The sequence below is a fragment of the Chanodichthys erythropterus genome, chromosome 6 (genome assembly GCF_024489055.1).
Source record: "Chanodichthys erythropterus isolate Z2021 chromosome 6, ASM2448905v1, whole genome shotgun sequence".
Classification (NCBI taxonomy): Eukaryota; Metazoa; Chordata; class Actinopteri; order Cypriniformes; family Xenocyprididae; genus Chanodichthys; species Chanodichthys erythropterus.
Genome location: NC_090226.1, coordinates 33,948,610 through 33,974,950, shown reverse-complemented (window position 1 = coordinate 33,974,950; position 26,341 = coordinate 33,948,610). Strand labels below are relative to the sequence as shown.

At 37.4% G+C, this 26,341-nt stretch overlaps 3 protein-coding genes across 3 annotated transcripts in view; 2 read left to right on the top strand and 1 right to left on the bottom strand.

Annotated features, from left to right (window-relative positions):
- Nucleotides 1-14,247, top strand: part of LOC137021790 (natural resistance-associated macrophage protein 2-like) — a 31,484-nt gene extending 17,237 nt beyond the window's left edge. Inside the window, exons 7-17 of the mRNA XM_067388743.1 lie at nucleotides 60-166; nucleotides 2,237-2,307; nucleotides 2,393-2,460; nucleotides 2,543-2,698; nucleotides 4,991-5,149; nucleotides 5,273-5,359; nucleotides 7,482-7,601; nucleotides 7,682-7,831; nucleotides 7,904-7,977; nucleotides 10,419-10,572; nucleotides 12,793-14,247. Coding sequence (XP_067244844.1) covers nucleotides 60-166; nucleotides 2,237-2,307; nucleotides 2,393-2,460; nucleotides 2,543-2,698; nucleotides 4,991-5,149; nucleotides 5,273-5,359; nucleotides 7,482-7,601; nucleotides 7,682-7,831; nucleotides 7,904-7,977; nucleotides 10,419-10,572; nucleotides 12,793-12,900 — 1,254 coding nt within the window. The 3' untranslated portion in view covers nucleotides 12,901-14,247. The remainder of the gene's footprint in view (nucleotides 1-59; nucleotides 167-2,236; nucleotides 2,308-2,392; nucleotides 2,461-2,542; nucleotides 2,699-4,990; nucleotides 5,150-5,272; nucleotides 5,360-7,481; nucleotides 7,602-7,681; nucleotides 7,832-7,903; nucleotides 7,978-10,418; nucleotides 10,573-12,792) is intronic.
- Nucleotides 14,248-20,302: 6,055 nt separating this feature from the next.
- On the top strand, nucleotides 20,303-21,591 carry npffl (neuropeptide FF-amide peptide precursor like). The gene is made up of 3 exons (XM_067387579.1): nucleotides 20,303-20,468; nucleotides 20,866-20,987; nucleotides 21,247-21,591. Exons 1-3 carry the CDS (start codon nucleotides 20,319-20,321, stop codon nucleotides 21,365-21,367), a joined length of 393 nt encoding a protein of 130 aa, XP_067243680.1. The 5' UTR covers nucleotides 20,303-20,318; the 3' UTR covers nucleotides 21,368-21,591.
- A 1,219-nt stretch (nucleotides 21,592-22,810) lies between these two features.
- On the bottom strand, nucleotides 22,811-25,994 carry mkrn2os.1 (MKRN2 opposite strand, tandem duplicate 1). The gene is made up of 4 exons (XM_067388742.1): nucleotides 25,756-25,994; nucleotides 23,968-24,014; nucleotides 23,719-23,881; nucleotides 22,811-23,473 (listed from the first exon to the last, which is right to left on the bottom strand). Exons 1-4 carry the CDS (start codon nucleotides 25,992-25,994, stop codon nucleotides 23,254-23,256), a joined length of 669 nt encoding a protein of 222 aa, XP_067244843.1. The 3' UTR covers nucleotides 22,811-23,253.
- Nucleotides 25,995-26,341: the final 347 nt, after the last annotated feature.

Here is a 26,341-nt window from a genome sequence, read left to right as displayed (position 1 = left end):
TGAAGCGATGTGAGAAGTCGCTCCTGTGGTGAACTGTTTCCTGTTCCTGTGGTGTGCAGGTGCCGCGGATCATCCTGTGGCTCATGGTGGAGCTGGCCATCATCGGCTCTGACATGCAGGAGGTCATCGGCTGCGCCATCGCCCTCAATCTGCTGTCGGTCGGCAGGTACATCATCATGACCAAACACTGTTCGACGGATCAGTCTGTAGGGCTGCAGCGAACATTTATTCAATGCATTTTTAATGCATATGTATGTGGCACCAGATTCAATGGTATTCTTTGCATGAAATATGCAAAGATCCACATGCAGACATGATATGTTTTACTGTTTTGAGTGGATGGATATAATGGCACATCTGTGGCAGATATGTGAAATATGTTGCTGATATTATTGTACACATTGTCCATTTACCCACACACTCTTAGTTTCATATCTATCACTTTGATAAAGAGAGAATCAATTCGATTGCATCATCAATGTGGACGTTTTGATATATTTTTGAACAAACTGACTTAAAGGGATAGTTCACCCAAAAATGAAAATTATCCCATGATTTATTTACCCTCAAGCCATCCTAGGTGTATATGACTATCAGACAAACACAATCAGAGTTATATTAAAAATATTCTGGCTCTTCCAAGCTTTATAATGGTAGTGATATAGAATTAATAATATAATAGTGAAGCAATGCATTTTTATAAGAAAAATATCCATATTTAAATCTTTATCAACTAAAACTAGCTTCTGGTAAATGGCCTATGCAAATCAACTTGCACCAAAAGAGTAATCTCTGTAACACTTTACTTGAAGGGGTGTGCATAAGACTGACATGACACATGTCATTTTATGAATGTTTATGACAACTGTCATTAATTGTCATTCGCTCAATTATGACATTTTTAATGCAAAGATGACATTGTTTGAGATGTCCGAGTTATGACAACTTGACATAAGCCAATACATCATAACCTGTCAGTGTCTTTGTCATGACAACTTGACATCATTTTGCTTCATGGGATAACATTGCATTAAACTGTCATGTGGTTGGTTTTGTCATGAGGCCATTATAATAGTGTCATAAATATGTATCTTGAGCTCAAGTACAGTGGTACAAATTGAACTTGTCATTAAAATGTCATTAAGTGACAATACTCTGACAAATAATTTTATAACAGTGTCATGACTATTTTTCATTTCATGTTTTTTTTTTTTTAAGTTTCCTCCAGCAGAAAGTCAGATAATAGACCATTTCAAACTTCTTAAAATAATGGTAACACTTTATTTTAGGGTCTTTTAACTAGTTGCTTATTACTATTAGAATGCATAATACTAGAATATTGACTATTTATTAATAATTATTAAGCACATATTAATGCCTTATTATGCATGACCTTATTCTACATTCTTAATCCAATACCTAAACCTAACAATTAACTATATTTAGAAGCAGTAAATTAGGAGTTTATTGACAGAAAAGTCATAGTTAATAGTTTATATATGTGTTTCCTATACTGAAGTGTTACCAAAATAATGTAATGTAATGTTAATGTTAAAAACCAAAGTAGTTTAAATTTGATAATTACTCTGCAATGTTTATGATGTTTTGCTAATGTCAAGTTGTCATGATAAAGACACTGACAGGTTATGATGTGTTGGTTTATGTCAAGTTGTCATAAAACAGACATCACAAACAATGTCATCTTTGCATTAAAAATGACATAATTGAGTGAATGACACTTAATATATACATGCATAAAACCTTCTTCATATTCATGACATGTGTCATGTCTAGATTATGAAGGTGTCATGTGAGTCTTATGCACACCCCTTCAAGTAAAGTGTTACCGTAATCTCTTACCCGATGCATGATTTAGTCGTATGGATTACTTTTATGATGCATGTATGTGCTTTTTTTTAGCTTCAAAATCTCAGTTACTATTCACTCCCGTTATAAAGCTTGGAAGTGGCAGGATATTTTTTTTTAATGCAACTGATTGTGTTCATCTGAAAGTTAGTTGAAGTCATGTACACCTAGGATGGTTTGAAGGTGAGTAAAATATAGGATAATTTTCACTTTTGGGTGAACAAACCTGAAGTTGTAAATCTGATGTGTAATAATGAGCTTTTAACACAGTCAGTTTTTAATGAGGGTTTTATTGTCTGCTATTTGAGTTCATTCAGCATGTGTAGATAGAAATGGAGTTTATTAGAGATGATCTTGTGTTATTTTGCAGGATTCCTCTGTGGGCAGGAGTGCTGATAACCATCATCGACACTTTTGTGTTCCTGTTTTTGGACAAGTACGGTACGTCAGCACTAAAGCAGTGTGAGAATGAGAAGAGCGACCCGTGTCTTGGCTCTGATGTGAATGTCTGGTTTGTTTTCATCAGGTCTGAGGAAGCTGGAGGCGTTCTTCGGGTTCCTCATCACCGTCATGGCTCTCAGCTTTGGTTACGAGGTGCTTTGCTAAGCAGCAGCATGTTCTCTGTAGATCGGCTCTTGAAGCACAGCAGTGTGTGACAGTCTGTGATTGTTTGCAGTATGTGCGTGTGGCTCCGGACCAGGGGGAGGTTCTGAAGGGCATGTTTCTGCCGTACTGCCAAGGCTGTGGACCCACGCAGCTGGAGCAGGCCGTCGGGATCGTGGGAGCCGTTATAATGCCTCATAACATCTATCTGCATTCTGCTCTGGTTAAGGTAAGTGAACTGCCTGATTAGATCACATATGTTGGTTTGAAAACATTCCAGGATTTTTCTCCATATAGTGGACTTCACTGGGGTTCAATGGGTCCAAATGTCAGTTTCAGTGCAGCTTCAAAGAGCTCTACATGATCCCAGACGAGGAATAAGAGTCTAATCTAGAGAAACCATTGGCCATTTTCTAAAAAAAAAAAAAAAAAAAATTAAAATTAAAAATCCTGGAATGTTTTCCTCAAAAACCCTAATTTCTTTTCGACTGAAGAGTAAATTATCAAGAAAATTTTATTCTGAACTAAACTACACTGAGTGCAGAATTATTAGGCAAGTTGATTTTCTGATCATATTTTTTTTCCAAGCACATTTTACCAATTCCAATCCACATCAATCTTAATAACTACTATTAATATTGTTTTTAATCATTTATAAGTGATATATAATTGTTCATGAAGGCTGGAAATGAAAAATGCCCTATATTCAGGTGTGCAGAATTATTAGGCAGGTTTTCTTTTACAGATAAAATGAGCCAAAAAAGAGATTTAACTCAGACATAAAAGTCAAAAATGATTAAATACTCATGAGAAGGACGCAATACTAATGTAATACTAGAAATTGCAAAGTTAAAGCATGACCATTGGACAGTGAAATGATCATTGGGTCAGTGGGGTCATACAAAAACAGCTGGAGAAGAAAAGACACGTTAACTGCAAAATAATTAAGAATTAAGGTGAAGAATTAAGTGTGAAACCATCAGGAACCCTTTAGTCTCCAGCGCCACCATTTCCCAGTACTGAAACCTACCTGGAGTCTTCAGAAGTGTGAGGTGTCAGGATCTCAGAGACTTAGGATAGGTGAAGAATCCTAAAAAATGATCCGCTCTTAATAAGAATCACAAGCTGAAGTGTTATAAAATACATGAAGACTGGGTTTTTATAGGCCTTATAGACAGACAGCTTGAGAGTGACTCCTGAAGGACCAGCACCACATCCTCTTGTACCACTGTTTGAAGAATTTATCTTCCAGAATCTGGCAGGAAGTTTTGGAAGATCATTTAGTCCATCTCTGCAAGATGGACATTTCAGGATAAGAGATGGACTAAAAGTGAACTCCCACACCTTACTGCCAGATTCTGGAAGATAAATTCTTCAAACAGTGGTACAAGAGGATGTGGTGCTGGTCCTTCAGGAGTCACTCTCAAGCTGTCTGTCTATAAGGCCTATAAAAACCCAGTCTTCATGTATTTTATAACACTTCAGCTTGTGATTCTTATTAAGAGCGGATCATTTTTTAGGATTCTTCACCTATCCTAAGTCTCTGAGATCCTGACACCTCACACTTCTGAAGACTCCAGGTAGGTTTCAGTACTGGGAAATGGTGGCGCTGGAGACTAAAGGGTTCCTGATGGTTTCACACTTAATTCTTCACCTTAATTCTTAATTATTTTGCAGTTAACGTGTCTTTTCTTCTCCAGCTGTTTTTGTATGACCCCGCTGACCCAATGAGCATTTCACTGTCCAATGGTCATGCTTTAGCTTTGCAATTTCTAGTATTACATTAGTATTGCGTCCTTCTCATGAGTATTTAATCATTTTTGACTTTTATGTCTGAGTTAAATCTCTTTTTTGGCTCATTTTATCTGTAAAAGAAAACCTGCCTAATAATTCTGCACACCTGAATATAGGGCATTTTTCATTTCCAGCCTTCATGAACAATTATATATCACTTATAAATGATTAAAAACAATATTAATAGTAGTTATTAAGATTGATGTGGATTGGAATTGGTAAAATGTGCTTGGAAAAAAAATATCAGAAAATCAACTTGCCTAATAATTCTGCACACAGTGTAATCCTTTTAAAGGCCCCAGTATACTTAATATAATGAGCTGATGTGACGTAATTTCAAAGAAAATCAGGCCAAATCTAAACGTTTTTGTTCAAAACTTTCTGAAAAAGTTGCTCTGACTGTTAAACACCTCTAAACTCTTATTGGTCTGTAGCGATGATGAAATAGGTGAGTGTGGCTCTGAGGCTCCGCCTTCTTTGAGGTGTAACTCTTCTCTGGTTCATTTCCTCTGTTCAGTCCGTCGAGGTCAGACGCGGGTAAAAACATGAACACGCTGGAGAGACGCTTTATAGCATAAAGGGTCTTTATTATAAAGACAGTCCAACTAAGCAGAAAACGCATCATTTCATACTTAAACATTTGTGTTATTACTGTAACTGTTTTCACACCTGCGCTGAATCCGTCTGATGCGTTTAATCGGACATTGGTGTTTTTTCTTTGCTTCAGTCACGGGACATCGATCGAGGCAACAAGAGAGAGGTGAAGGAGGCCAACAAGTACTACTTCATCGAGTCCACCATCGCGCTCTTCGTCTCCTTCCTCATCAATGTTTTTGTGGTGTCCGTCTTCGCCGAGGCCTTTTATGGCAAGACAAACATGGAAGTGGTGAGCACTTTCATATCTGCTTCCTGTTAGAGATGTTTATTTTGGTTTGTTTGAGTGAGTGAGATCTTTTATAGATGTATAATTGCGGTTCAGCTAAGCTCTTCATTGACTTGTTTCCTTCAGGGCCAGCAGTGTAATGAGAGCGGAAGTCCTCACAGTGACCTCTTCCCAGCCAACAACGAAACGCTCGAAGTCGACATCTACAAAGGGGTATGACAGAAACGATCGTTTTACATTGAGTTCTTTGGAATAATTTCAGAGTGAATACAGTGGTGTCCAAAAGTAACGTTAATAAGCTTGATTAAACTAAAGTCAAAGTCAAGTTTATTTCGAGAGCACATTTATAATAACAGAAGTTGACCTAAAGTGCTGTACATCCAAAATCATAAAATAAACAACAAAGAGACAAAAACAAAACATACAACTCTCAAACTGAAATAAATGTCACAGAATAAAAGTATGTTTTAAAGGGCTTTTTCTAAGCTTGATTGTGTTTTTGGGGCGCAGTTAAACATTTCTTAATGCTTTGTTTTTTAAAAAACGCTGTATTTTTAATATATTTCACCTTTATTCTGCACCTCTGTTTCCATTGAAATCACTGATATGCAAATATGCAATGGGCTCAGATTGGTTAGCTGGCACAGTGTATTATGATTTGCTGAAGCGTCCGGTAATGCCACGCCTCTTACCATTAGTTGTTATATGTGTTTCAGTGGAAATGTAAATAATGGCGTCTATCAGAGATGTTCACGAGTCTTTTATCTGGAGTCTGAGTCGAGTCTCGAGTCATTAAAGAAAAAAAAATTCTCATAATCAAATCATATATTTTATCCTAGTTGTATTATATAGACAAAATTATATGATCTTTCTATCTGTTTTATTTGAAATTAAGGTCCTATGATGTAAGGGATAATGTACATCCAGTTTGTTGCTTTATAATCAATTACAATGTACAAAACAGTCGTCCTGGCAACACGAGTAGTCATTTTCAATACAGTCGCTAAACAGACACAAGATGGCGCCAGTGAGTCACGGTTTGTTATACAGCTTCGTTGTTATTATCAGAAAATATCAAACTTCGGAATGTTTAAGAATGTCAATTGAAAACTCTACACATGCTGATTGTGATGCGTTAAAATATGAGCTTTAAGTAATAAATGGATTAACATCTCTTGCTATCTCTCTCTCTTATGGACCCACATTAAGAAATAGAAAAGCTGCAAATAATACGAAGATTGATAAAACGTAGTGCTAGGTTTAAAGTCTAGATTTTTTTGTTCGTATTTTAACAGGCTGGCAATTCAAATGAGCTTTGCAGCTTCACCACAGTATAATAGCTGTGTGAGTTAATGTGACTAACCTTTGTGGATGCGATGTTTCATAAAATTTGATGATGTCTTTAATTGTTTTACCACATTCTGTGCGTCTAGCCGTTCTGACGTGATAATAAACCCAAACGAAAGCATATATAGCACGGTGGCTCCCGTCATGTTGCATGGGACTCTTATTATGACATTCTGAGTTTTCACGCATTACACGGACATACGTAATCAAATTCTATGACAAGAGTCCAATCTACCACGACACGTAAGGAAATATATGTGACGCAGATGTTATAAAACCATTTAAACACAACACAAATTCTTTATTTATTATATCAGTAGTTAAGGGTAAAGGACTTGAGTCATTTTAAAAATATTCTGAGTCTTTTGTGCAGAGTAAAGTCTGAAGTCATTTCAGGTCGAGTCCGAGTCTGAAGTCTCTAACTTGAGTGCCCATCTCTGGCGTCTATATTGCCGTATCAAATTGAGCCTGAATCAGACCCAGATAGCAGTAACGATGAAGAGGGTCAAGCAGAACCTCTGCAAGCACGGTTTTTAAAGGACGTTTATTTCCGTTTGTGTTTGTGTCAGAGTGTTGAGATATGTTGTCACTTGTAAATGTTACTGCTGTTTGTTAGCTTTCAAGATATGGTTTTTATAAAAATCAGTGAATGGTATATGAACAAACCTTCAGAATATAGATATGAATAAAACTGTACAATTTGGTGTATAAAGCTGTTAAAGTGGAGATTTCTGACTCAAACTCTCCGCCTTAAAAGATTTACAGATGCAAATCGATCAAGTGCAATAAAATAAACACTTAAATGTGTATTTTGGATGTTTTTTTCCCAATATTCTGAAAGACATGTTTTGGAAACAGCCCTAAATTTACCAGTGCATGAAAAAAACTCTAGTGTTTTGCTTTACCCAGTCCAATATTGACGTGGTTCATATGAGCTTTGTGTGTTAATGAATGAATGAACGTTTCTTTTGTCTTCCTGTGACTGCAGGGTGTGGTTTTGGGCTGTTTTTTTGGCCCGGCGGCGCTGTATATTTGGGCGATTGGGATCCTCGCGGCTGGACAGAGTTCAACCATGACGGGAACCTACTCTGGTCAGTTTGTGATGGAGGTACGTTCATCTACAGCTTTCATTCCTCTGTATTTGTTCCTGTGTGAGTGTGCATCTGTACAAGCTGTTTTTTCTCACAGGGTTTCCTGAACCTGCGCTGGTCTCGCTTCGCTCGCGTGTTGCTGACGCGCTCCATCGCCATATTACCCACTCTTCTGGTGGCCGTCTTTCAGGACGTGCGGCATCTCACGGGCATGAACGACTTCCTGAACGTGCTGCAGAGCATGCAGGTACGTGTGTGACACGCTGTAGACCTGCTGCTGAACGTGTGCAGCTCTTCTGACCTTCTGTGTTCCCAACAGCTGCCGTTCGCTCTGATCCCCATCCTGACCTTCACCAGTCTGACGTCACTAATGAACGACTTCGCCAACGGACTGTGAGTATCCATACTCTATTTAACTCTGAACAACATGATAATGATGCTGGTTGTCACATGATCCTTCAGAAATCGGAGAGAAGAGAGCGAGAACACGCACATTTTGCAAAATATTGTGCTTAATTGTTGGAGGTCTGACCACTTCCATAACCAAAACCACTTCCATACTATTGAAGTAGCTCCCTTTTTAGTTACTAAATCGTCATCGGAGGCTGACATGCTGCTCTTACTCTCAGACAGGTGTTGATGTTGTGCGCGGGAACATAAATGCGCTGTACGTAACCGTGTCGATATATCATTGATATGGCGATATGACACTTTTTTTATCATGTAAAAATTTACACTGGTATTATCGTGGACGGTGTGATATGGCACACCCCTAGTAGAAACAATGATACCATTCAAACATTTGTGTTAAGATTTAAAAAAGAGAGAGAAATTAATACTTTTTTATTCATCACACATTAAAGTGATAGTTAGTGAAGAGGTGAAAACATTTAAAATGTTACAAAAGATTTGTTTAATAAATGCTTTAATAAATGTAAATATATTTGATAGCTGCAAATAAATGCTGTTCATTTGAACTTTCTATTCATCAAAGAATCCTGAAAAGTAAAATGTATCATCATTTCCACCATTCAACTGTTTTCAGTATTGATAATAATAAATAATGTTTCTTGAGTATCAAATCATCATATTAGAATGATTTCTGAAGGATCATGTGACACTGAAGACTGGAGTAATGATGCTGAAAATTCAGCTTTGATGACAGGAATAAATTCCTGTGATAAATTCTTTTTATATTAAAATAGAAAAAAAGGTGGGGTTTTTTGTAATATTTCACAATATTGTTGTTTTTAGTGTATTTTTGATCAAATAAATGCAGCCTTGGTGAGCAGAAGAGATTTATTTCAAAATCATTAATAATTATAATGTTTCCATTCTTTTGATGGGTACTTTATTAATAACAATTCTATTAATACTTTTGTTATTATATTATATTATATTATATTATATTATATTATATTATATTATATTATATTATATTATATTATATTATATTATATTATATTATATTATATTATATTATATTGTTATCATGGTTATTAAATACTATTTTTTATTTTTACAGGACAATAGTATGTATTATTATTATTATTATTATTATTATTATTATTATTATTATTATTATTATTATATATTTTAAAGGTGCAATATGTAAAAAATTTTGTAGTAAAATATCCAAAAACCACTAGGCCAGTGTTATATATATTGTTCACTTGAGCATTTACAATATCCAAAATGTTTGCAACTATTTGTAAATCGTGAGAAAATTGCAATTTTTTCTGGTTTTATTTTGTAGAAACCATGGAAACACCAAAGACGCTTTAATATTTGCATGTTCTAATAGGCAAGGGAACAACTGTTCTAATATATTTGTAGACAGAAAACTAATTATTGTTATATAGCTCAACAATTTACTTGATGTTTTTGCGAGTCTCATGCTTTACCGTGCCTCAGAGAAAAACACTATTGTGTGAAGTAGCTAACATAGCATAATCAGATGCAGCTTTATTTTTAGTAACAGTAATACAGCATTTTCTCCATCATGTTTTAAAATTAATTGCATGTCATTTATCAACACAATCATCCAGCATTTAATCTGATATTGTAAAATGGATCTATCTTACTGCAGTGTGTAACAGTGTCTCACAGCAGCCGCCGAGCGAACGCACAGAGTAACGTTATAACATCATTTAACACTCTCAAATGTATCTAATATGACAAACAGAGCTGTGTTTCCTCATACTCATGACCGGAAAAGCGGCAGCGGCGCCGGCGACTGTGTCATAATAAAAGTCCCGCTGCTCGTGAGGCGTGTGTTGATCAATCGCTCCAGCTCCTCGTTCAGCTCCACAACACTCACTCCTGCTCTGCTTCACACTACAGTAATGTTAATAATCACATCCATGAACATGATTTCTGCCCGAGTCCAATCCCGATTATTTCCACCGGCTGTGAGGTGGAGACCACATGTCCCAAGATTCCGCGCTCAAACTTAGCGTCATCAAGCTACGCCTTTGTTTTGAATAGACCTCTAGCTGACAGAAAATATTACATATTGCACCTTTAATTTGATGATATTATTTAAAAATAATAATAACGTTAGGCGCGTGGCTTGGGGGCTTGGTTTTGCCCTCCAATGTAAGCATATGACATCACATGAAAACTATGAATTGCACTTTATTCAGTACAGATTGTTTCAAAGCAGCTTCACAGTAGGAAAATCAAGATCAATGATGCAAACTACATCAGATCAGTCACCTGCTTTCCTATGCTTGATTCTAAGCTCGTGTTGCAGTAGAGATCTGATCAACACTGTTCCAGTCCAGTCATGTTCTCCTGGCTCAGATGGAGTGAACTCTGTTCTGTGTTTGCAGCGGGTGGAAGATCAGTGGCGGTGTGCTCATCCTTGTGGTGTGTGCCATCAACATGTACTTCGTGGTGGTGTATGTGACGGCTCTCAACAGCACCATCCTCTACGTCTTCTCTGCCTTACTCTCCATCGCCTACCTGAGCTTCGTCATCTATCTGGTGAGATCATCTGAACACTATTAGAGTCAAAACAAAACATAATTTCACATCATTCACTGAAGGGCTCAGTTGAGCATGTCAACAGCTCGTATGCTACCGCTAGTGCAACCAACTAGGGCTGTCATTAATGATTACTTTGGTAATTGAGTAATCGGTTGTTTATTTTGACAATTTATTAAGTAATCTGATTTTTTTTTGTGTGTGGTAATAAAAACAGACCTAAGCAAACATTAGCCTTTAAATTGACTTAAAATACACATAATAACAATATTTGGTTCAAATCATGTATCAAAAGCAAGTAATCATATGGTTTTACAGAACAATCATCTTATGTATGTTATGTATTATAATAGATGCCTGCAGAGGGCGCCAACGGCCTGGTGTTGTTACACTTTACAGCATATCTAATCCTTGTTTAATATTGGCCAAACAACATTTAAAGGTGCTAAAGAGGATCTTTTCGTCGACTGAGAAACCAAAGACTGTTACTGAGTTTTTTAAATGAGCGCATGCGTAAGAACAATCCCCCCTCCTTCACAGCTCATTTCAAAGGAACGCCTCCCAAAACTCGTGCACGAGTATCGGAACACGAGTGTTTACCACCGGCATTCGCTGTGTCGTGTTAGTGGATTCATTATGTCGGACTCACCGCAGGTAACTCATAATCTGCAGTTGTTACTCCTGTCTCCTGACAAAAACATTGCATGCGGCGCCTGTGGAGTGTGGAAAGTTACTGGAGCGCGCAGCCGCACTCGTCTCTCACAAGGAACGTCACGGCAGTGATTGACAAGCCAGAGGACCAATCGTTTACGAGATGATCGCTTAAACGATTGGCTGATTTTTTTAAGGCCCTACCTCGTGCACAGATGATGTATATTAATATTATTCCTTTCAGTGCACCTAATAAATAGTCTTTTATCAGTTAGTAAAGACCGTTTCAAGTAATATTGCAAAAATGTATAAAACAAAACATCCTATTTAGCACCTTTTAATTCAAATATTCACTTAATCTTTAATATTTGGCCACTTCTTTATGATGGAAATGCTTCAGCCGCTGTCATTTCTTGAACAAGAACATGGGCGCATCAAAACATGTAAACTCAGAGCGAGGGTTTGAACTTTTATTATGAAATCGCGATGAACAGTTTGCATGTTTAGATATTTTATTTTATTTATATATTGAATGTTATAAGTGACCCAAACTATAGTAGCCTATGATTTTAAATGGTTTTAATACATTGTGAAGCCTTAGTTTTTTACACGTACACTAGTGTCTGCGCACAGTTGAACTCACAGCATTGCAGAGTATACCTAATTTGACTCGTACGCATACAGTTTTGAGCAATCTCTCGCCACGGGTTACAACCCATGTAAACATCTTTATATTCTTTCATGCTAGAGTTGTACAAATGAGGTACTTTCTAACCGCTTCACACAATCTCTCATCAATGTAGGCCTCCATTGTCGCTGTAGCTTGCATGCGTTCCGGTCTGTTCTGTTTATGCAGTTTTTCTTTGACTACCTTGTGAATCGACGCCCCCAGGGCACGGCCGCCACCTTGTGGATACACTTATTACTGCAAAAAATAAATAAATGCACATGTACAAATAAATGCGTGTACAAAGTACCTTGAAAATCTCCCCTCTGGTCTCCACCCTGAGCGATCTCATTGGCTAAAATTACTTTTAATAGGATCATAGGATTTAATAGGATACAATGAGTCTGGACCGATCCTGATTTGTTTTTGTTTTTTTGTTTTGTTTTTTTTCTCTCTCAAATCGATTCTGAGTTTTAACAGCAGATGGTGCTCTAGGCTCGTTTTTAACCACACATTCAAATGCTCATGAAGAAGAGTGCTGGAGAACAATTGTGATTTCGAGTCATGTAAATGTTTAAATATACCTGCACCTCGTCTCAGAATACCTACCGATTAGTTTGATAGCTTAGTTTATACACAAATTTGCACTTACCCTGGATGTATTCACAATTATTTTAATTTAATTTTGTGTTAAATTAAGTGTTAAATGTCCGAAGATCTATTTTATAAATAAAACTAATTAATGATCACTTAGAAGGGTATTATTATTTTTATTTATTTATTAACCGTTAATCAAGTGTGAGGAATTACGTTCAATTTGTTTGTTTGTCAGTGTTATTAGATGAGCGGTGTTGTTACGTGTGCTCTTCTGTCAGATGATGGATGTTTCTCTCTGTCCACAGGTCTGGCGCTGTCTGATCGCTCTCGGCGTCTCTCGTCTGGATTTCCGAGGAACAGTTCAACACCCACCAGCCGTTCTCTTCGATGAACAGCCAGAGTTCGATTCCTGAACCGAACACATGATCACATTCAAAGTATGAACATTTGTTCTTCTGACGTGAGGAACGTCCTTACTGTGACAAACAGTAAAATCCAAATATTTTCTTCTCTGTGTCCTTTCCTGATCCGTGGCTCTTTTCCTTTGCCACGTTTTATAGATCTACTATTGTAGGTCCGTCAGAACTGATAGTGTAGATCAACTGAAATAAGTTATTTACTGCAATATGCGTTTAGAATAGTTAATCATTACACAGAAGAAGAACAGTCTATGAAGGTAATTATACCGTACAGAGTCAGTGTATGACTCACTAACTTACTAATGACTCATTTTCTGATGAACGGCAGACTGGATGATTTGAACAGTTATTTAAAGGTTCTTAAACGTTGTTAACATTAATAAACCGATGAAGTGTTTTATGACATGTAGGAATATTTTCACCTTAAAACGTGTGTTTTCTAAGTAAATAGCTGAATCAAAGAGAAATTATTATTTATTTTATTGAAGGAACGGCACAAACGGCATTGAATGCAGGAACTGCATTAGACGCCCATCAGCTCATGAATCCCGGTGTCTGAATCTGCTGTTCGTCTGAATCGACAGTCAAATCAAAGCGATACTCCAAATCTGGGCTGAAATCAAACATTCTGGACACACTGGGCTAAAAACTGACAACAAATGACCTTGTTTCTGTCAATAAATCATTCATCCATCATCGTTTTTATTGAATCTTTTTGCATCAACTGAATCATTTCACATCCATGCTGATTTTTTCCATTTTAAAGAATGGACTACTTTAAACCTTCATCTGTTTGCTCAACAGATTTGCTGCCATCATTTGACAATATAAACAGGTGAGGCGTTTGAGAATGAAACTGGATTCTGACTGACGTTTAGTTCGATAAGATGCAATACAGTTGATGCAGCTTTTCAAAAACCCTTCAAGAAGCCACAAAAGTGCCTTTAAATTAATTTGACAAACTGCTTGTTTCATGTCATATTCTAAATTCTGAAGTGTTTTCGATGCGAGATGTTCAATGCAAGTTTCCTCTCCGTGTGGGATCATTTTATTCATGTTTCAGCTCGCCGTTGCATTTGTGTTCTGAAATGAACTTGACTTTCTGTTTGTTTTTCTCGTAATAACAGATGTGAGTTATTGTGGCGTAACTCAGTTACTTGTGTTGCGTTCTGGGGTTTGTTTTAAACACATTCCATGCTTTAAAACTTGAACAATTCAAATGGAAGAAAGAATGGCTGAGATGTATTTATATTTGGAAGACATGATCCATCCTGATAAACCTGATGTATGTTATACACACTGTACATGCTGACAAATGAATAAAAGTCCAGAATGACACCACTTTGAAGACTGATGTGTTATTGCTACAGAAACAAACTGAGGTGTGAATCTGCAGAATATAAATCACAACATATCGTGTGCAAACAGACAAGATTGTGCAGAAACTAAAATAAAAGATCTTTTTTTTTTTTTTTTTGCTTTAAGTTAATCTGATTGTCTTTTGGGTCTCAGATTAATTTCAAACCAATCAGATCCCGCTTCATAAGGAAGTGAATATGCATACTTCAGTAAGATGTCAATGCACTGATGTGTTCATGTGATGAAATGACACTAGACAGTAAGTTCTGTTTCTTTTGGCATGGAGACATTTGAAATGAAATGGCAAATTACTACATTTAAAATATATTACTTTAACCCCCGGATACAGACAAGGTTTAAGCCTATAGTCTCAGACTAAAATGCATGGTTGAGCTGTTTTAACTGAAAGCAACTTTTCAAGTGTTTTGTCTCAAGATTCACTCCAGTACTTTTTTTTTTTTCTAAGGCACATTTATAAAAGCTACTTAAATGTTCTAACTGAACTAAGGCCTAATCCTGGCTTAATCTAAGCCCTGTCTGTGAAACCAGGCCATAGTGTAATATCAAATAACACTACAGTTAAAATTACCATATCAAGTACTTTACATGTGCTTCAGTGTGTTAGTCGACACATCAGAATAAGTGTACTTTTAAAGCATGACAAAGATTATTTAAACATTATTTAACCTTTTCACACATAGAGCTCACTACAGTGCACAACTATTCAAAAAGCATTTTCTTGCATATAAAGTGGATGTAGTGCATTATCCTATACATTGCCACCAAGTGGCAAGCTGTTGTATGTCGATTTTTTTTAATTTATTTACTCCAAACCAAGTTGGCCGAAGGCCAGTCAGAAATGCCAAGTTGCTCTTGAATATCCATCCATTCCTTCTATCCAAGGAGATTCTTGGGCAGGTAAAAAAAAAAAAAAACAATATCTAATGAGTCATATCACAGTTACATTTTTTTTTTTTTTTTTTTTTCAAGTATTGATTTTAGATTGGGAGGAAATTCTGATTAATCAACTGTCCACCAAAGTGGACATCATGCATCAATAGCTATATTTCAGCTACAATTCATACTATTACTGTGACTGTTTTTTAAAATACTTCATATGCAGTAACTTTTTTGATAAAAATAAACTGTAAATAAATAATTGTTAATAAAATATTTTTTGTAAATAATGTGTTAGAATGTAATTTTTATTAACATCAAAAAAAGTAATGTGATAAAGTAATGTACGTTACTTGCAATGCATCTCTTTACTCCTCACATCAAAAAGTAATCTGATCATGTTATGCATGTTACTTGTAAAGCGTTACTTTACTCCTTACACCAAAAAGTAATCTGATCATGTTATGCATGTTACTTGTAATGCGTTACTTTACTCCTCACATCAAAAAGTAGTCTGATTGCATAATGCATGTTACTTGTAATGCGTTACTTTACTCCTCACATCAAAAAGTAATCTGATTGCATAATGCATGTTACTTGTAATGCGTTACTTTACTCCTCACATCAAAAAGTAATCTGATCATGTTATGCATGTTACTTGTAATGCGTTACTTTACTCCTCACATCAAAAAGTAATCTGATCATGCATAATGCATGTTACTTGTAATGCGTTACTTTACTCCTCACATCAAAAAGTAGTCTGATTGCATAATGCATGTTACTTGTAATGCGTTACTTTACTCCTCACATCAAAAAGTAGTCTGATTGCATAATGCATGTTACTTGTAATGCGTTACTTTACTCCTCACATCAAAAAGTAGTCTGATTGCATAATGCATGTTACTTGTAAGGTGTTACCCCTATCACTGCTCATTTCAGATGAGATTGAAACGCCTGATCACTAGGTTTTCTCAGAGGAGAGCTATATTAGAAATGTGTCCATCTTGAACATAATCAAGAATTATCAGCTAATAAGGGCTAATAAAATTGACATACTCCACATTGCCACAGTTGTACCTTGACAGGCTGTAGAGATCTTTAATGGAATCACATCCTCATGTTCTGATATCAAAGACACAGGAAGTTCCACTTGTTTGAATTTCAATTGCTTTTGCAATATTTTGCATTTATAGTTTTTGTATATATTTTATGGTTTTCACATGATTTTATATAATTTTATTAATTGGTTTGTTAAATATACACAATATTGCTATGTTATTACTGTTTTATGTTTAATACAGTATCTCTTCAGTTTAAATGCATACTGTCTACTCAAGTGGACATCTGAAAGTCACTTTGAAAAATAAGTGTAAAAAATTACATTTCAAATCTTGGTTTTCATGCCCTAAGAGCAATAAAATCACAGGGAAAAAAAACTGACTGAGGTTGTCATAATTTTGCCTTTCATTTCATTATAATGTTGCCTTTTAATTCTTTATAAGTACAGTTTAGAAATAGGTTTGACGTGCACATTTAATACATAAGTGCACTTCTTTTTCACAAGGGTGCATGGAGACATATATAAGCCTGCTTAATTCCTCCATGAGATCAGCTGTAGAGATTTCTGAGTCTAAAAGCTAGTAGCTCAGTGGCTAAACGATCATTTGTGGTGAACTAAGAGTCCGGTCTAGTGTTAAGCATTATCAGGCAACACTAAATCGCTCAAACAACAGCGGTTTCCCCAAGAGACATCGACTTCAGTGTGATGACGTGTTCAGAGGCTTCTGAGATTTACAGAATGTTCCATCATGTTCGTTCATTCACACTTTCAGCAGATGCTTTTATCTAAAGTGTCTTACATTTTCAGTTGACAGTAAAAGGCATCACTGTCTTAAAACTGCATCAGTTTCATTCATGATGTCTAACAGATGTCAAGATGAATGCTAACCTTTGTATGAACAGAACATTTCAGACTCGACTGTGCAGTAAGCAGTTGATTAAGATTTACAGCATGACCATTGTCTGTTTTATGCAGTTTTAGTAATTTTGCTGTGATGAACAAATTCATCACTGGACATAGACAGAAACAATATCTTATACACCTTAAATACACATCAATGCTTCAGTCTGTAAGCCTATTAGTTGTCATGGTGGTTAATGGATGTGTTGCGTAGGTTCGTCCCTGATGACATGACCAGCACTTTAATGGCAGATTTGTGTTTTATCCCTGTGTGTGTGTGTGTGTCTGTGACTGTGTTCAGGCTTCAGCTGGTTAGCAAATGCATTAACTTATGGGAGTATGGAAGCTTATGGAAACTTGTTTCCCAGCTAAAAGGGTATGTTCACAGTTATCTGGTCTTTAATAATGTTCTCAATGCGTTAGCACAAAAACATTAATTATACATCGTTCATAGATCATTTTTTTATGAAACTTTTTAAGTTGGGTGTTTGTCTGTTTCAGAATGTCTTGTCTTGTTTCAGAATGTTCAGAGAACATTCAAAAGTAACGTTCCCATAATGTTTGAAGAATGATACAATGGAATGTTCTGTTAACGTTCACATAACCAAGAATTTTTTTTTTTAAACATTTAAAGAACTGGATGTTTTGAAAGTTTGGAGAACATTTAGAAATAACATTTTCATAACTTAATGGAAACGTTAGCAAAACGTTCTTAGGACAAATTTTTGTTAGCTGGGTTCCACCACAGAAAAAAAAATTGCTACTTGTAATCTCAGAATACTGACTTTTTTCTGACAATTGCATTCAGACTTTATTCTTGCAATTTCAAGTCTATATCTAAATGATATAAACTTGGAATTGTGAGGAAAATTGTCATTTTGTCTGAGTTCTCATTTATTGTTAGTTACTATGGTTTTTAATTGAGTAACTGTACTCACCTGTTCACTGATCTGTTAAAAATCTTCCCTTTATAAGTCTTAGTTTTCCTCAGTTCTTTGCCTTGCAATAACATCATGTTAGATGTTGTTGTTCTAGCTCTCTGTTTAATAAATATTGTGTTTACTTTTTATTCTGTATCACATATTTCTTTTTGTTTGGGATACACTACAGTTACCCCATGACAGATCAACCTAGAATAGAATTAAATTAGCCGGATAGAAAAATTGATATACCTGCTGTACGGCTGCTTTTGCTCAAGCAAGGCGATCGCTCCCTCGAGGACCACACCAGGGACTTTCTAGATCTGGCATGCCTCATGCACTACCCAGCCCTGCCCATGGACAGTCCTCGGGGGAGTTTCGCCGCTAATGTGGAGTGGGTGCTGGTCCAAAATGATTCTCTGTTCACCATCTGCCTCGGAGATGAGGCCAACTCCGGACCCAGAGCGCAGTCAGCCATCAACCACGGCCATCACAGACCAACAGCCTGAGCCCGCCATGAGTCGACATCTGAGCCCAATTTTGTCCCAGAGCCTGAGCCCAGCAGGAAGTCTGACCAGGTGCAAGAGCCGGCTAAAACCGTCTGTTCCTGTTGGTGCTCTTATGGAGTGGAGCGCACCGCCCATACTCCCACCAATGAGGATGTGCTATGCCCAGTCCCCACACATTGATTTGAGAAATGGGAAAGGATTATTCCCCAAAGTCTCCCATTGTCTCCTTTGTCGGTGCTTTTCCCACACAGCTCTAAGTCTCCTTTGTCACTGATGGTCCCACTCAACCTCCCTCTACCACTTCCTCTGCATAAGCCATCCAGTTCCTCAGCCGTGCCTCCACTGGCTCCCTTCAGTCCCTTGGCTCCGCCTTTGGTGGCTCGACTCTTTTGCTCAAATCCTCTTCAGGCCTTCCAGTCTCCAGCTCCACCTTGGAGCGTGGATCCCTTAACTCCGCCCTTGTGTCACCGAACCCATCACTCCACCTTGGCCCGTTGACCAGTCGGCTCCACCTTGGCTCCTCGCACCCTTGGCTTCACCTGGACCGTCATCCTCACAGCTCCACCAAGCTCCCACGTCCATCCAGCTCCTCTTTGGTCAGTTGTCACTCTGCCTACACCATGGACTTCCAGGACTTCCACTGCTCCTTGTCCCTCTACCCCTTCAGCTCCGTCGGCTCCTCCTTCCCTCCAGCTCCGCTTTGGTCCTCTCTCGCACCCACTCTGCCCCAGTGCTCTGGCACGCTGGCTCCACCTCGGCCACTCGTCATCACAGCTACACCTTGGCATCCTGGTCCTACAGTGTCACCCTTTCTCTTTATCTCCTCAGCTCCTCCTGGGTCTCCAACTCCCCCGGCTCCACCCCTGTCGGTTGGATTCCTGGCTCCACCTAGGCTTCTCCCTCCATCGGTTCTGCCACGGGCCTTAATCCTGGCTGTGCTTTGGGTCTTCATCTGGCTCCTTCCTCAGTCGTCTCCTCCGTGGGGTTTCCCTCTGCCAGCCTCTCCTCGGTCACGTCCCTCTCCAGAACCGAGTCCTCCTCCAGAACCACCTCCCTCCCTCTTCAGGTGGACTCCTTACGGCATGGGAGGGGGGAGTTACTGTAATGGCTTCGCTCTGTTTTGGTTTTGTTTTCATTCTTTTCCATGTTCCTGTTTGCCTGAGTTCTCATTCATTGTTAGTTGCTAGGGTTTCCAATTGAGATATACACCAGTTCCCTGTTCTGTTAATGATCTTTCCTTAAGTATTTAAGTCCTTAGTTTTTTCCCCATTGACAGCCATTGAAAAGTTGTTGTGTATTCTGTTAAAGTAACATTTTGTAAGCATTTAAAATAAAAACATTATATTAGAATCAGATTCTCCAACATCAGCCAATCTGCTGTTATTGAGATAAATGTTAATGGATAGAGACTCCAGGACCTCAATCATATCAGATAACTTTTCACTCAAGTATGTTATTACTCTCTGATGTCTTTAATGACTTGAATGAACTGATTTTGGCATCAGAGTGTCATTGATTGATATGAGGAAAGAAAGAACTGGCCCATGTATTGCTGATCTTTTAATGAGATTAATAAGTATGTTCATCCCTGAGCTCCTGTGGGATCCATCATACAGACCATCACCAAATCCGTAGCATCAGTAGCGTCAGTCACTCATCAGTCTCTGGAGTCACACGCTCTCATTATATTTAAGGACAGTCGCTATGGCCAGATCTACCCCAGTGCAGATACACATGAGCAGAGACTGAACTTGTCAAACTGTAGTAATGGATGCAGGTGTGTGGTTGTTAATTGGCGTGCTGCTGGTGATGACTGATATGAGCCAGTCCACCCTGAAAGATGACATGCTGGAGCAGAGCAAACACCTTCTGGAATCACACGAGGACTTTGACGGGAACATGCTGGAGAGTCGAGGGGTAAGAGATGCATATCCATCCAGCGCAACACTCAGTAAAGAGCTGTTCATCTAATCATACTATAAAAGTGAAACAGTACTACACTGTACTTGTATTTTTAGGGCAGTAACTCAAAGAAACTTATTTCTTGTTGGATGATACAGTTTACATTTCATGAACTCTTAAGAATCCTATTCAAATATGTGTTTGAATCCTCAGAAGCAGCAGATAGATTCTTGCGGCTATGAAATGTGGTTTGGAAAGTTCTTAAAATGAAAAGGTTCACTGCGGCTTGTTTCTGTACCCAGTCGTAGCATATTTGACCGACATTCAAGTAAAAGAGCACCTGAAATACTGTGTAACATCAGCGTTTGTGAAGAACAGAGATGATGATGACCGTGTCATTGATTTGTAACAGGCCACTGAAGAGCAGATGGATCATCTACTGGAGGATCGTCTTCTGGTAGAAATGTTGCGGTCTTTACTCCAAGGCTCTCAGAGATATGAACGCAACCCTTCAGTGCTGCACCAGCCCCAGCGGTGTGTATATTTCCACCATTCACTGCACATTACAATCTTCAAAGTAAAGAAACCATGCAGGAAGGTCTCAGTGATGTCAGAAAAGAAAGGGGTCCAAGACCGAACCCTGAGGTACCCCAGTGGTTAGTTGACATGGTGTAGACACATGGCTTATTCAGCTGTTCTCTAACATACGTCATTGAGAGTGAAAGATTGTGGTCCATACTATTCTCTGGCATTAAAGAGACAAAAATATTCACTTTATTCTTCTGCTTTCCAGGTTTGGTCGGGGGGCTCGGAGTGGCTTGTCTACAGAGGAAAGAATACAGTCTCGGGACTGGGAGACAATTCCCGGACAGATATGGAGCATGGCTGTGCCACAAAGATTTGGCAAAAAATAACACCAAATCATCATAAAAATTGGGTGATGTCATAAGAGTACTGAATAAATCGAAGGTTGAATTATTTGATCAGAAACGTCTACAAGCATCTCCTTCATTTTTGTCCCCTACTACATTACAAAAGAAACAGTCAGCTTTTCTTTGCATTTCATGAAATCTGTGATAGTAACACATCAAAACAATAATATTTAAATGTAGTAATTATTCAATAAGTTCTGTATGAATGTGAGGGCATGTTGTGATTATTAATCCATTGTACTTCATAATATAGAATGTGTTGTGTATTGCATTTTGTGTAAATCTGTGTAAATAAATGATCAGCTCCGCTTGTTGAACAATTTCTGGTGGTACTTGTTCTTGATATTTTCTTTTCTTTTCTTTTATTTTTAGGCAATGCAGGTAATTGTAATCATGATGTTCATGTTAAACCTAATGTTCAACTGCTACTTAAGTGCTTTAAGAGAAAATACTGCAACGACAGTGTAAATAACTCTGTTAATCTATTGATTGGTAGGCGAATATAAAAATCCAAATCCAAAATAGAATTATTTAATCTTTCATGAATGCAAATTAAGTTTTATCCTAGTTACAGTGGCATGAAAAAGTATGTGAACCCCTTGCAGAATCTGTGAAAAGGAGAATTATTTTAATAAAATAAGAGGGATAATAAAAAATGCATGTTATTTTTTTGTTTACTGTCCTGAGTAAGATATTTTACATGAAAGATGTTTGCATTTAGTTCACCAGACAAAACAATAGCTGAATTTATTAAAATAGAAGGAAACACGATTCATTAAGAGTCGAGGGGTGAAAACTTTTGAACAAGATGAAGATATCACAATTTTTCTTATTTTGTTGAAATATCATTGTTTTTCATTTAGTACTGCCCTTCGGAAACAACAGAAGATACATGCATGTTTCCCGGCAGAAAAATTAAGTACAATTTACCTTGATATTCGAATTCAAAAGGTTTTCACCCCTCGGCTCTTAGTGCATCGTGTTTCCTTCTGGAGAATCAGTGAATGTTTGAACCTTTTTTAATAGTTGTGTTTGAGTCCCTCAGTCATCCTCGGTGTAAAAAGATGAATCTCAAAATCCTACAGTCACTGCTGGAAAGGGTTCAAATATGCAAAAATGCTGGAAAACTGATGAATCTGCAGGAGCTGGAGGATTTTTCTGAAGAACAGAGCTCAGTTTAACTGCTCAGAACAAACAAGAGACTCATGAACAACCATCACAAAACACAAAAACAGTCGTGGATCATCAGGAAACCACACACAGTATTGAGAATCAATGCTTCACATACTTATGAATGGGGTTATTTTAATAAATTCAGCTATTGTTTTGTCTGGTGAACTAAATGCAAACATCTTTTATGTAAAATATCTTACTCAGGACAGAACTAAACAAAAAAAATAACATGCATTTTTTTTATTATCCCTCTTATTTTATTAAAATAATTCTCATTTTCACAGATTCTGCAAGGGGTTCACGTACTTTTTCATGCCACTGTACATTTGAAATGAGAGTAAATAAGAAAAAAATACAATAACTATAATTTACACATCCACAAGCAATTTCACATAAAAACACAGATATTCATATACTCATGCATTAAAGACTCATGCAACACATTATTAACTGGTATATAAATACAATCTTGTTGTTACTATGAATTAATGTTCCAAATTTGTTCTTCTTACATTAAAATTGCATATTAAAAACATTATTAGATTAATCTTATGAGATTAGATTCTTACTCTAATAACATATTTTAATGTTAAAGTGACATGTTGACAACCGTTTTTACTCCAACACCCCCTCCTCTCTGAATCAATACTGTGAACATGTGCAAACATCCGTTATAAAACACACGTGTTCCGGTATCACATGTCATCCAGTGTATTTGCTATGTAAAATCCATGTTGTAATATTGCATGATAGATGTTGATGTATTGGGACACTGTCTTCATTCTGGGAAAAACATGATGTCTAGTGAACTCATCTCTGCTCAGAGACACTTTCCCATCCAACCAGCGCATGTGGTTTATGAAGGTCAGAGCGAAACCGTAACAGCACGATCCAAACGCTCGCTCCTCAGAGAACCTGCCGGGAACACAACATCCCAAACACACCGTCACACTAACAGACTATTCGCTGGAACAGCTATGACAGCTTTTGCCAGATTTGGGGACTGGGATTGTAACATAAAATAATAACTGATTCAAACTATTAATTAAAAACTATAATAGTATCTCAATGATGATGATTATGCATATGATTAGTATTAATGATTACTATACATGATATATGAAAGATCTCATTCTATGTATTGGACAGTAACGCTGTACCGCTCTGGAATCCATTCTGGAAGAACAGAGAACTGCTCCAGCTCGCTGTCCCATGATTCCCTGAGGTCCCGTCTCTCTGGAGGGACGAGCTGCACACAGACGCACTGTTCCCAGCCATGAGCGTCTCTCCGGACCCCTGACAGGGTGTAGTTATACACCAGACCTGCAGGTGGCGATAACAAAAACAACTGCTGAAAAGACACTCAAACAAATAAGTATTATAATATTTGCAGGTGGGCAATACTGTACCTTCTGAATTCGAAAGCCCCACATGTATCTCTGTGTCATTCCATTCTCTGGAGAAAAAAATGATTAAAAATGATAGAAAAAGAGCAAAATAATAATATTTACTGTTTTTGAAAGAAGTCTCTTCTCCTCACCAAGGCTAAATTTATTTGATCTAAAATACGTGAAATATTATTACAATTTAAAACAACTGTTCTCTATGTGAATATATTGAAAAATGTTATTTATTCCTGTGATCAAAGCTGAATTTTCAAATTGACTTTTTGATTGGTAAAAATCAAGTGTTTAATGTTGTTTATATGTCTATGTGGTGTTTTTAATATGCTTTAAGACAAACCATGTGCAAATTCATCAGTAAACACCATTGCTGAGTATTTTCTCCTTTAAACTGCAGTGAAAAATCGCAGAAATCGCAGGTGTTTGTGATGTCACAAACTACCTTGTAACCAATCACGTCAGCGTGTGGGCGGGGTTTAGCATATCATTAACAGCAAACTAGCAGGGTAGCCTCAAGAGAAGCTAGGTTATCCCGGTATATTTTTCAGTTGATATGAAAAACCGGGTATAAATAAAGTGTGTATGATGTATATTACGATGTTATGATGAATTATATGCCTTTCTCCACTGACGTTCTGAGTTGTTCAAAGCGTAAGGATACTGATTGTTAGGCAGCTGTCTGACTCATGAATGGGAACATGGTTTGTGCATCATTAGCAACACATTATTAACTGTTTGATAACATAGTCAAGCGAAAGGCTAATCATATTAATTACCGTTATGTGTCCGATGTTGTAAAGAACGATACCATTGTGCAGCGTTTACCTCAGTAAGTTGACTGAATTTAGCGAGTGGAGGTGGGGCTAATTTGCATATTCATTGATCCGCCTATATTAAATGAAGCAATGGTGTAGAGTTACTAACTATTTTAAGGCATGAACAAACGTTTAATAATGTCATTTTGGTGATCAAAGATGAGTTTTAAAGATGAGTACAGTGGTTCAATATTAATATTATAAAGCAACGAGAATATTTTTGGTGCGCCCAAAATACAAAATAACGAGTTATTTAGTGATGGCCGATTTCAAAACACTGCTTCAGGAAGCTTCGGAGCGTTATGATTCTTTTGTGTCGAATCAGCGTTTTGGAGCGTCAAAGTCATGTGATCTCAGCAGTTTGGTGGTTTGACAGGCGATCCGAATCATGATTCGACACAAAAGATTCATAACGCTCCGAAGCTTCCTGAAGCAGTGTTTTGAAATCGGCCATCACTAAATAAGTCGTTATTTTGTTTTTTTTTGGAGCTCCAAAAATATTCTCGTGGCTTTGTAATATATATATATAATATTAATATTGAACCAATGTACTCACATGAACTGACTTAAATATGTTTTTAGTACATTAATGGATCTTGTGAGAGGAAATGTCATTGCTGGCTATGCAGGCCTTACTGAGCCATCGGATTTCATCAAAAATATCTCAATTTGCATTCCGAAGATTAACGAAGGTCTTACAGGTGTGACATTATTTTCATTTTCGGGTGAACTAACCCTTTAATTTCTCAGTTATTTTGCATATAGCCAGTGTCAAGCCTCCTAAATGTATCGCTTAACATTGACTCACAATTTCGAAATAATCCACTAACAAAATGAGATTTGAAGAGCGTGCACTGATATTTTCAGTTCCATATCGTTATTTTAAGGCTACGCCCGCAATATAGGAACTCATGAATATTCATGTATACCCCGCCCACTGGAACAGTTTTTACAGGAACTGAATATTAATTAAACTCACCCAAGATATGATGGTCCGTGAATAGATCCTATGAGAAACGCACATGAGACTTTGTGTCCATTTCTAAACGGGCAGGGAAGCGCAACAGGTGCGTCTAAAAGTCCAAAAGTTCGAGTTTGATGACAGATCGGACACCGGCGCTCGGAATCATCGGTTCGGTGAGAATATGGGGCATCTAGATGTGAGAAACTGTAAACATCTCTTCCACAGTGTCTGTATTTGATCACAGTTTTCTCCATTAGTGTTCAGGTGGTCGCGTTACCTGAGCCTGATCTCAGATCGGTTTCGTTTCCTCACGTTCCACAGGTGACGTCATTGTGTTCAAACCTGGACCAGCAGGGGGCGCAACAAAACGAATCCTCCAGTAATATAACTTATTCTCTTTTCCAGGTCAGTTTATATGGTTATGTCGCTATATTTACCACACTTTTCCTAATCAGTATCTGCAGTGAAAGCTGGTTTGTCATTAAAAAAACCTGTTCATCACTGATTCGTTCACCAAATCGTGAACGAATCGTTCTTTAGAGTCGACTCTCTATAGTAAATCAGTTTAAACGAGACGAGTCCATGCTTACTTACATGATGT